Source organism: Amblyraja radiata, chromosome 29 (assembly GCF_010909765.2).
Source record: "Amblyraja radiata isolate CabotCenter1 chromosome 29, sAmbRad1.1.pri, whole genome shotgun sequence".
NCBI classification, from domain to species: Eukaryota; Metazoa; Chordata; class Chondrichthyes; order Rajiformes; family Rajidae; genus Amblyraja; species Amblyraja radiata.
The window spans coordinates 24522211-24534664 of record NC_045984.1 but is presented as its reverse complement, the minus strand read 5'-3'; the positions used below and the strand labels follow the sequence as shown (position 1 = coordinate 24534664).

The window sequence follows — 12454 nt, the reverse complement described above, 5'->3', positions numbered from 1 at the left end:
AGATATCATGAGGAAAGCTAATGGCTTTGCATTTCAAAACACACAAAAAAACAAAAAAGAGAAGTTACAGCTTGGGACAGTCTCTGTACTCCACAATTTGAGATTTGCAATATAAAAAAATCACATGTGTTTATAGTGCACATTGTCAAATTTTAGTAAAGGCCATTTTTATACATTTTGGTTTCACCATGTAGAAATTACAGCAGTGTTTATACATAGTTCCCCCCCCACCCCCATTTCAGGGCATCATAATGTTTGGGACACAGCAATGTCATGTAAATGAAAGTAGTAATGTTTAGTATTTTGTTGCATATCCTTTGCATGCAATGACTGCTTGAAGTCTGCTATTCATGGACATCACCAGTTGCTGGGTGTCTTCTCTGGTGATGCTCTGCCAGGCCTATATTGCAGTCATCTTTAGCTTATGCTTGTTTTGGGGGCTCGTCCCCTTCAGTTTTCTCTTCAGCGTATAAAAGGCATGCTCAATTGGGTTCAGATCGGGTGATTGACTGGGCCACTCAAGAATTGACCATTTTTTAACTTTGAAAAACTCCTTTGTTGCTTTAGCAGTATGTCTGGGATCATTGTCTTGCTGTAGAATGAACCGCCGGCCAATTAGTTTTGAGGCATTTGTTTGAACTTGAGTGTATAGGATGTGTCTCTACACTTCAGAATTCATTATGCTATTACCATCAGCAGTTGTATCATCGATGAAGATAAGTGAGCCAGTACCTTCAGCAGCTATACTTGCCCAGGCCATAACACCCCCACCACTGTGCTTCACAGATGAGGTGGGATACTTTTGATCTTGGGCAGTTCCTCTCCTCCATACTTTACTCTTGCCATCACTCTGATATAAGTTAATCTCGGCCAATGGAATTCACCGGTCGGCACCGGCGCCCAAGCTACGTCACCTGGCGCCAACCTACGTTAACCTGGCAACAACCTACGACAGCACCTACGATAACCTACAACAGCCCAAATTGTCGCCACTCTCGGTGAAAATTTGTCAACATGTTGAAAATTTTTTGGCAGACGCCTGTAGTCGCCTAAAAAATCGCCGAAATGGGACAGGCCCTTTTGTCGACATCTGTTTATTAATAATAATAATGATAATAAATACTTTATTGATCCCCTCAGGGAAATTCAGATGTCCAGAAGCCAACAACCAACAAACCCACACATTCAGAACGAAAGCAGACATAAAATACATAAAATACAATATGGACAATACAGGAAAGCAATAAATACTTAAAAAGACCCAATAATTAACTATTAAAAATGCAAAGCATCCCCACACAGCATTTCATTGCACACATTGAAGGATCTGAGGAAAAAGAGTCTGCTCTGTCCTTTTTTGTAGAGGGCATCGGTGTTGACAGACCAGGTTTCGGGTTTCTTCCTGTAAGCATACAAACTAGAAACCAATTTTGAACTGTCCTTATAACTTGCTTACTAAAATATGTTTGAATGTAATCTGCAACCATTTTTTCCTTAAATTGCTTATTGTTTTGTTTACTTTAGTTTTGTTTAAACGCACTGTCACTTAGTAAAACTCAACTGGATAATTTGTCAGACTTTTGCTAGCTATCTTAATATTAAACCTTGAAATGCCAATGTTCTTGGTACAATTTTGCCCCTCAAGGTTTTTTTCATATCTCTTTAGCTTTTTATTTATTATGTGTAGTCACTGAATGTGGGCTTTTTAGCAAAGCCAGCATTTATTGCTACTGCATGGAGACAGCTGGTGGGCCACTTTCTTGAATTGCATCTGGCTTTGTGACAAAATGAGCTATTAGAGTTATCAGTCTGAAGAAGGGTTTCGGCCCGAAACATTGCCTATTTCCTTCGCTCCATAGATGCTGTCGCACCCGCTGTGTTTCTCCAGCAATTTTGTCTACCTTCGATTCTCCAGCATCTGCAGTTTCTTCTTGAGCTATTAGAAACATAGAAACATAGAAAAATAGGTGCAGGAGTAGGTCATTCGGCCCTTAGAGCCAGCACCACCATTCAATATGATCATGGCTGATCAGATCATCCAGAATCAGTACCCCGTTCCAGCTCTCTCCCCATATCCCTAGATTTCATTCACCCCAAGAGCTATATCCACCTCTCTCTTGAATACATCCAGTGAATTAGCCTCCACTGCCTTCTGTGGCAGAGAATTCCACAAATACACAACTCACTGGGTGAAAAGGTTTTTCCTCATCTCAGCCCTAAATGAATTTATTCTTAATCTGTAACCCCTGGTTCTGGACTCCCCCAACATCGGGAACAATTTCCCTGCATCTAGTCTGTCCAATCCTTTACGAATTTTATACGTTTCCATAGGATAACCTCTCATCCTTCTAAATTCCAGTGAATACAAGCTCAGTCGACCCATTCTTTCATCATATGTCAGTCCCGCCATCCCGGGAATTAACCTGGTGAAGCTACGCTGCACTCCATCAATAGCAATAAAGTCTTTCCTCAAAGTAGGAGACCAAAATTGCACACAATATTCCAGGTGTGGTCTCACCAGGGCCCTGTACAACTGCAGTAGGACCTCCTTGCTCCTAAACTCAAATCCTCTCGCAATGAAGGCCAACATGCCATTAGCTTTCTTTACTGCCTGCTGTGTCTGCATGCTTACTTTCAGTGACTGATGTACAATCACGCCCAGGTCTTGTTGCACCTCCCCTTTTCCTGATTTGACACAATTCAGATTATAATCTGTCACCAAAGTGGATAACCTCACATTTATCCACATTATACTGCATCTGCCATGCATCTGCCCATTCACCCGACCAATCCAAGTCACCCTGCAGCCTCATAGGATCCTCCTCACAGCTCACACTGCCATCCAGCTTTATTTCACCCACAAACTTGGAGATGTTACATTTAATTCCCTTGTCTAAATCTAAATCGTTAATATATATTATAAATAACTGGGATCCCAGCACCAAGCCTTCCCCACTAGTCAATGCCTGTCATTCTGAAAAGGCCCTGTTAATTCCTACTCTTTGCTTCCTGTCTGCCAACCAGTTCTCTGTCCATGTCAATGCCCTACCCCCAATACCACGTTCTCAAATTTTGCACACTAATCCCTTGTGTGGGACCTTGTCAAAGGCTTTTTGAAAGTCCAGATACCTCTCATCTACTGGCTCTCCCTTATCCATTCTACCTGTTACATCCTCAAAAATTTCCAGATTAGTCAAGCATGCTTTCCCCTTCATAAATCCATGTTGACTTTGACCGATCCTGTCAATGCTTTCCAAATGCACTGCTATAACATCTTTAATAATCGACTCAAGCATCTTTCCCACTACCGATGTAAGGCTAACTGGTCTATAATTCCCCGTTTTAATTCTCCCTCCTTTCTTAAAAAGTGGAGTTACATTAGCTACCTTCCAGCCCACAGGAACTTATCCAGAGTCTAAAGAACATGGGGGAAATTGGAAAATGACCACCAATGTTCATTTTCATATTCACGACAGAATCTGATGTTCTCTGCCAGCCATGCCATTTAAGTGCCAGGTTCAGTTCTGTTTCCATTTAATATTTAGCTCAAGAATGTTGATAAGAGGGAATATGGTGGTAATGCCATTGATTGTCAAGATACAGTAATTATCCTCAATTACTATGTAGGACAAAGTGATATGTCTGATCAACACATTTATCCACTTTAAACACAGTATTTTGTAAGCAAGAGTTGTTCAGCAACTCAACAACATCTTGGCACCATATCCAATGGGTACATTTGTGATGTCTTTTTTTTTTTCGCTGTTCTCTCTGGAGGTCTTTAGTGATCTGTTGTTTTTCAGTAATTTGAGTAAATGAAAGGGAAAGCACTTTGGGCCTCCCAATGGGACAATGTTGAGTCTCAAGCTTCTTGCAAATAGGTGTTGAGTTTGTCTCTGGAGGAATGTAACTGGGAGGAGATATAATAAAATTATGGAGCTAATAGCAAGCTATTTTTATTTCTTCCCATCTCCCCCAAGGATTCATTGCTCTCTATACCTCACACTCCATGACATAACTGGTAATTAAGCTAAAACACGAGGAGGATTGGTCTGCCCCAAGGGATGTTTACTTCAGATCATTTTCATACATTGTTGCTTTACCTGTGTATAATTATAGAAAAATACTCGTTGGTGCACTGAGCATTTCCAGTGTTATTCTTCTTCTGCGTGAACAAGGGTTAGAGGAAAGTCATGACTTAAAATGAGCATCACCAAGCCACCTTGTTAATCAATCTTCAGAGTGTGTGTTATTTTCTGAAGTTTTATGGAAAACAGCCAAACAGGAATTGCCAGCAGGAAACCTAGAAGCTCATACTACAGTGCCCTTCATAATGTTTGGGACAAAGACCCATCATTTATTTATTTGCCTCTGTACTACACAATTTGAGATTTGTAATAGAAAAAAAATCACATGTGGTTAAAGTGCACATTGTCAGATTTTATTAAAGGGTATTTTTATACATTTTGGTTTCACCAAGTATAAATTACAGCTGTGTTTATACATAGTCTCCCCATTTCAGGGCACCATAATGTTTGGGACACATGGCTTCCCAGGTGTTTGTAATTGCTCAGGTGTGTTTAAATGCCTCCCTAATGCAGGTAAAAGAGAGCTCCCAGCACCTAGTCTTTCCATCACCTTTGGAAACTTGTATTGCTGTTTATCAACATGAGGACCAAAGTTGTGCCAATGAAAGTCAAAGAAGCCATTATGAGACTGAGAAACAAGAATAAAACTGGTAGAGACATCAGGCAAACCTTAGGCTTACCAAAATCAACTGTTTGGAACATCATTAAGAATTAGAGAGCATTGGTGAGCTTACTAATTGCAAAGGGACTGGCAGGCCAAGGAAGACAGGCCACAGCTGATGACAGAAGAATTCTCTCTATAATAAAGAAAAATCCCTAAATACTTGTCTGACAGATCAGAAACACTTTTCAGGAGTCAGGTGTAGATTTGTCAATGACCACTGTCCGCAGAAGACTTCATGAACAGAAATACAGAGGCTGCACTGCAATATGCAAACTCACTGGTTAACTGCAAAAATATGATGGCCAGGTTACAGTTTGCCAAGTACTTAAAAGAGCAACCACAGTTCTGGAAAAAGGTCTTGTGGACAGATGAGATGAAGATTAACTTATCAGAGTGATGGCAAGAGCAAAGTATGGAGGAGAGACGGAACTGCCCAAGATCAAAAGCATACCACCTCATCTGTGAAACAGTGGTGGGGATGTTATGGCCTGGGCATGTATGGCTGCTGAAGGTACTGGCTCACTTATCTTCATTGATGATACAACTGCTGATGGTAGTAGCATAATGAATTCTGGTGTATAGACACATTCTATCTGCTCAAGTTCAAACAACCGCCTCAAAACTCATTGGCCGGCGGTTCATTCTACAGCAAGACAATGATCTCAAACATACTGCTAAAGCAACAAATGCATTTTTCAAAGCTAAAAATTGGTCAATTCTTTAGTGGCCAAATCAATCACCCATTCTGAACCCAATTGAGCATGCCTTTTATGCTGAGGAGAAAACTGAAGGGGACTAGCCCCCAAAACAAGCATAAGCTAAAGATGGCTGCAATACAGGTCTGGCAGAACATCACCAGAGAAAACACCCAGCAACTGGTGATGTCCATGAATCGCAGACTCGAGCAGTCATTGCATGCAAAGTTTATTATTGCTATTGACGGGGTGCAGCATAGGTTTACAAGGTTAATTCCCGGGATGGCGGGACTGTCATATGCTGAGAGAATGGAGCGGCTGGGCTTGTCTACTCTTAAGTTTAGAAGGATGAGAGGGGTTCTTATTGAAACGTATAAGATTATTAAGGGTTTGGACATGCTAGAGGCAGGAAACATATTCCCGATGTTGGGGGTCCAGAACCAGGGTCCACTATTTAAGAATAAGGGGCAAGCCATTTAGAACAGAGATGAGGAAACAATTTTTCACACAGAGAGTTGTGATTCTGTGGAATTCTCGGTCTCAGAGGGCGGTGGAGGCCGGTTCTCTGATTACTTTCAAGAGAGAGCTAGATGGGCTTCTTAAAGATAGTGGAATCAGGGGATATGGGGAGAAGGCAGGAAAGGGGCACTGATTGGAGATGATCAGCCATGATCACATTGAATGGTGGTGTTGGCTCGAAGGACCAAATGGCTTACTCATGCACCTACTGTCTATTTTCTATTATGCAACAGAATGCTAAACATGACTACTTCCATTGACATGACATTGCTGTATCCCAAATGTTATGGTGCCCTGAAATGGGGGGACTATGTATAAACACTGCTGTAATATCTACATGGTGAAACCAAAATGTATAAAAATGGCTTTTATTTAAATCTGACAATGTACACTTTAACCACATGTGATTTTTTTTCTATTACAAATCTCAAATTGTGGAGTACAGAGGAAAATAAATAAATGATGGGTCTTTGTCCCAAACATTATGGAGGGCACTGTGTGTGTGTGTGTGTGTGTGTGTGTGTGTATATATATATATATATATATTGTAGTGCTCTAATACGGAATGAAAGTAACCCTAGGAAGCAACGTAAGTAATGTCAAGTATTTAAAGCATTAAAGCAGTAACTGCAAATCATATGGATGCAAAATAAAATGTTATTTTAATTTTCTGCTTCATGATTCCATTTAGAACCTGCCTTGCTTTATATATAGTCAGAACTAGACCAGGAAGTCCAACAAAATTGTTTTTTTTTTCATCATTTTATGATAATGGGATAAACTAAAGCTGACTAATTTGAATATCAACATTCAAAATTAAGTAGGATAAGACCCACTTTTTGATGCCTTGAAATATTCGCATAGACATTCGGAAACTACACTAATTTGTATCTTCCATTCCCAGTCATCCTAAAAGTTTATCTTTTTGATTGTTTTTACTTTCTCTCAGTTCCCTGCATAAAGAATTCAAGGAATTGTACATTGCATGGTTTGATAATCTCATCCGAAAGGTCCCACCCTCTCCTGGTTGATTAGCAAGTGCGAGGGTGAGCACAAAATGTGACCATTTGAAACTTGGGTTTCATGTATTTAATCATTTTCCTTTTCCTTCTTCACTTTTCCCAAAGTCTGATCACTCAAACTTTCATAACCAAGATTTTGATGTTCCATGTTTGTCCCCTGCCCATAACCTTAGTAGATATTTTGCTCTGCATACAAATAAGTTAAGTTGTAGGAGCAGATTTAGGCCAGTCGGCCCATCAAGTCTACTGCGCCATTCAATCATGGCCGATGCATCTTTCCCTCTCAAACCCCATTCTCCTGCCTTCTCCACATAACCCCTGACACCTGTGTACTAATCAAGAATGCTTGTTATTTTGTTGCATTTAACCACACTAAAGGAGATCTAAGCACAGACTCATTTCCAACAAAATAACTTTAACACCTTAATTTGTATGCAAATGTTCAGCCTTCTTGTACATCCTTTGCCGTTGACGCCCATGTGATTGCTTCTATTAGTATGCACAAATAAATTATTTATGAAGGTGATGAACAGCTGCAGTCCCAGCACAACCTTCCAAGACTTTTATTTATGATCTCACTTGGTGCAAACATTCTTTAGGCAACCTTCTTCCTAAGAGATGGAGGGTAAAAAAAGTCCTGTGCAACATAGAATCACTTCCAGGCCTGCCGGAAATGTCGCCTGCACCTGTTCTCCAGAGCTGCTGCCTTACCCGCTGAGTTACTCCAGCACTTTGTGTCTAACTTCCTAAAATTCCCGCATTCTGAGTTCATCCTTATTTGAAAAGTTGATTCGCTTGCATCAACCTGCATTCCTCCTTCCAAATGCCATATTCCTGCTGCTGTGGTGCAGAAAGTGACTGATCAAGGGCACACTTTATATCTAGTCATTTCTCCTCCATAGTTGTTGGATGAATTGAACATTTTTAGCACTTTGTACATCGGTTTGATTATACCATTTTAACATATTTTGCTTTGATTTTTAGCAGATTTTATCCTCCAGTCTACAAACTGTGGGCTTAACACTTGAGCAGAGCTGATGAAAAAAATGCTGTTTATAACTATAAATGAAGTATTAATAAAACCTTAATTTATTGGCTGAGTTTAATCTCTGTGCAATTTTCCGCATTAACGTAATGAACATCATGGGAGGAGGTACTTTCTCTGTATTACTGAGCCACTTTTTAAAATATAATTTTCCAATTTTATTTTTAATGTGTGCAGGAAATTACCTAGTCATCTTAATACAAGATACAAAAAAATGTTATGAGAAATGTAGAGGGCCGTCTTTCCCTGACTTACAAATTGTTTATAAAGATTTTTAATTTTTTTTTCTTCACAAAAACAGATGGTACTGGAAAGTAAAGAAGAAAATGAATCAAATTTAACTACACTATTCCCAGGACAGAAAAGAAGAATTTCACACATTTCAAAGCAAGAAAATGTAAGTGAAGCAATGAGGAATCCCACTTTCTCTTGTACTTTACTGATTTAGAGCCAAAGACTCTTTAGAGAATTAGATTCCTTCATTTATTCGCCTTGTACTGAAGTAAAGATTTGATTCATTTAAAAGTCGATACGTGCATTTAGCAATTTTGCTGTATGCTTTTACTGCCCAAGTACCCTTTAACCAATATAGAACATTTTATGCAGAGGAAATAATTTGTAGCAAATATCATTGCTATTGCGGCTGTTGTGGATATTCCCTGTTTTGAGGTGCAGTTAAGCACAAAGTTAACCAGTGATCATACACAGCAGCAATATACACTTGCTGTTTTTTAGTTAAGTTTACAAGGTGGCCACCGTGTGAGAATTGTATCAATGGAACTGCCTCAATAACGATAAGGAACAATATATGTGCAGAAAGACCTTGGGTGACGGTAGTTGGCTCTGCAGGCCTGAGACATCAAGGCTCCAAACAAGATTGTAGTCGAGAGATAAAGGGCTGCAACCAGTGTTATTTCTATGATAATCAGGATACCTCAGCTGTAGCAAATAGATATTTAAATTGGTCCTTAACCAAGTTGCCAGGCAGAGGCAGATGGCCCTGCCATACAAGAGCTCTCTCAATGGTGATCTTCCATGTTAAATTATAAAGCACAGAATAAGAAAAGGTGTGTCTCTACTCCACCATCTAATCAGTTTTGGTTTATGTAGCTGCAATAGCACAGGATCAGAAATCAACAAACCCTTAATGTCCTTTTTTTAGATACTCTCATTGCTATAGGAAGTTAGCAGATTAAAGGACAGCTCCAAGGTAGTTCCCATAGTAACAGAGACCAAAGGCACTGCAGATGCTGGAATCGTGAGCACAGTGCTAGACTAATTCAGCAGGCCAGACAGTGTCCGTGGGGGAAATGGATAGGTGACTTGTCTTCAGGCTGATTGTAGTTGGGGGGGGAGAGGGGCAAGAGTGGAAGAAATGGATGTGCACAGGGGTGGGCACAAGACAGAGAGGGGTTAGGAGGATATTACTTAAAATTGAAGAGTTCAATGTTTGTAATACTGTAGTAACGAGGAACTGCAGATGCTGGTTTAACAAAAAAAAGGATACAAAGTGCTGGAGGGAGTCAGCTGGTCAAGCAGCATCTCTGGGGAGCATAGGTGACGTTTTGGGTCGGGACTGATCAGATTGTGTCCTTCTTTCTTCAGACTGTTCAGATTGTGTCCTTGAATGCTTTTACTGTTGGGTTGCAAGCAACCCACGAGGAATTTGAGGTGCTGTTCACTTGGTGGGGGGGTCGAATTTACAGAATTTACGAAAGGTAGCCGGAAGGTAACAGGGTTTCGGTGAAGGTTGAACACAAGCAACTATGTGGGCCTGTTGGTTGAAATAGACAGCATGCTGTAAGTTTAAAGCAGGTTGCCACAGTATGATTTAACTTGTGGCTTTGTGGTACTCGACTTTTCTATTTAAGCTAAAATCCAGCAATGAATGAGTTTCTTTGGACAGCCACTTCAGGAGTATAATAGCGCAGTAGATCTTTAAAACATGATTTAAAGAGATTTTAAATTATTTTAAACCTCAACCTATTATCTGGGGCTGGCCTTTGGGAGATGGTTGTAGGCTCTCCTTATACATATGCAGGTAATAACTTAAATTATTTTTCCACAGCTAGAACCTGCCAAACCAGTTATCCGTCCTTTTCGTAGATTTACTGCCCAAGAGGTTTGTTATCAGCGGGGTCTGATGGCACATCAACAAGCTGCACAGCATGCAGAAGTAGAAAAATCAGTCAGTGTATCTTTCGTCAAACAAGGACTGAAGAAGAGAGTTGCACATATGCCAAAACCAGAGACGACATCACCAGATAATCAATGTAAGCAGTCCTTTCTATTTGTATATAAATCTGAATATAACATTGTTAATTCAGCAGTATTCCTTTTTGTTCCTGGGAATAGTTGTGACCCGTGATCGTTGTATATGTACTGTATCTTTGGGTCTAATTTTATGTCATTTGGGTCTGATGCCAGTTTTGAATGTCTCTCCTTGCTAAAGAAGACAGCAATTATAAATATGACGCAGTGTTTTGTCTCGGGTGAAATGAAAAGTCACTCTTAAAACTCAACACATAAAAATTCATAGCTTCACAAATTTTGGAAGTCAAATATGCATTATATACTCATTTTATCACTCCATGCTGTTAGTGTTGCTGAAAAATAATTCTGTGGTTAGTTAGGATTGTCAACCTAAAAAAAATGTTGAATGGTATTGACTCAACTATCATCTCACATCAGTCCCGTAGGTGCAAATTTCCCCTTGTGTATGACTGAAATCACAAAACTATAAGATTTTTTTGCTTTGTTGGCAATTAAAAGAAAAAAAAAATTCCTGTCACTCAAGTATGGATCTCTTAAGATTGGTAGAAATGTCCAATTTCCTACTTCTCACCCCTCATTGCACATACAAAAGCTATTGATGGGAGGCAATTTAAAATTTGAGGTTGATTCATTTTTGTTGGGAAAGAATGTTGAGAGTTACAGATAGTTATAGATACAGCTAGATCTCATTAAATGGTTAAAAGGCTCAATCAGCTGTCGGTACAGCTTGAGTGCCAATTCAAAGCGTCAATTTAAAATGTGTGTCTGGACAGTGAAAGACTTTGTTTTTGAAGGAAGCAGTACATCCTCCTTTGACCTAAACTAACATTACTCATTGGTAACATGGTATAAAGAATTGGGAGCAGGAATTCTGATGCATTTCCTCAAGGATTTGATTCTCTTCTCCCCCCCCCCTCAACCCCCAAAGCCACTTTAGAGTTCCTACCAGCATCTTTCTTACGGTTAAATTTACTGCTAGTTAAAAGTTTCATCTTTGTCTATATTAGGTTTACACAATCCCATGCAAATGCTTTTGATCTTAAACAGATGTTAAGCATTAATAATATATAGATATTTGTTGTTTGAAGTTCTGTGTTCTTACTCTTTTTTTTTAATCCTTTAGCCCCAATGAAGCAGAACACAGAGCCAATAAAAAGAACTGCATGTCCTAACAGCCCAAGAAGCAGCAGACTTGGTTTAAAACCTCAAACTGCCATTGGCATGGCATCAAAAACTGTAACAACTTTTGCACAGAAGAGGATAGCTCATACTCCAACTTTGAAGGTAAACCTTTTTCACTGGCCTACATACATGCCTGAAATGGTGAATTATTTCGAGTATTGTAATGTCTTTGTCAGTGGAGCTCCTGATTCTGGTTCACTTGCAGCAATTAGATTGAAATGTCACATTCTTTTTTATCCTAGTTCCCCCCCCCCCGTGCTGAAGGACCTGATACATTTCATGTCTGGCACCTGATTCAGGTCAGGTCAGGGGGAGTTCCCACCGCCATGGGTACCATGTAATCCCGTGCTACCTGCTCCATGGTCGGATAGTCGGCCAGGTGAGGAGGGGGCTGTGGACCTCCAGCAGGACCAAAAACAAGACCTGTCAAAGGGCGAATGAGCTCCTAGCGAGCAAATGGCCATCCACACTTCAGTAGAAGTTGCGATCACTGTCGTACATAGCATTGTAAAAGGCACCAGGCCCGTTGATGTTTTCAACAATGATGAGGATGATGCCACAGCATAATGCCAGGCAAAGCTGGTGCATTTAGAGCAGCCCTGTTTAGTTGAAAAACATTGACCTTAACTTTAAAAAGCAAAGTGAAGGAAATAAATTTATCCTTATTAATTAATGTGTTTTTTTTAATGTTCATAAGTTTAACGTGCTTTTAATTGATTTGTTACTTTAAAAAAAATTAAATGTCTCAACTGTTTCCAAATGTCTCTGATTGTAGACATTGAGAAGCATTGAGAAAGACCTCTTGATGGCATGAGTTGTCAAAGAGCTACAAGAGTTGTCTGTTGGTGGCCTTAATTTCCACAGCCTGTGATCTAGTTAGCATTTGTGAAACTGCACAGCAGCAAAGACGTGGAGACATTGAAGGCTTTTTGGCTGTATGAAGTAAGTGGGCTTTCTGCAAGAAA

At 39.9% G+C, this 12454-nt stretch overlaps 1 protein-coding gene across 1 annotated transcript in view; it reads left to right on the top strand.

The window, feature by feature from the left end:
• Positions 1-12454, top strand: part of rexo1 (RNA exonuclease 1 homolog) — a 65411-nt gene that overhangs the window by 22968 nt on the left and 29989 nt on the right. Inside the window, exons 3-5 of the mRNA XM_033046926.1 lie at positions 8335-8430; positions 10102-10306; positions 11431-11591. Of these exons, the coding sequence (XP_032902817.1) occupies positions 8335-8430; positions 10102-10306; positions 11431-11591 (462 nt within the window). The remainder of the gene's footprint in view (positions 1-8334; positions 8431-10101; positions 10307-11430; positions 11592-12454) is intronic.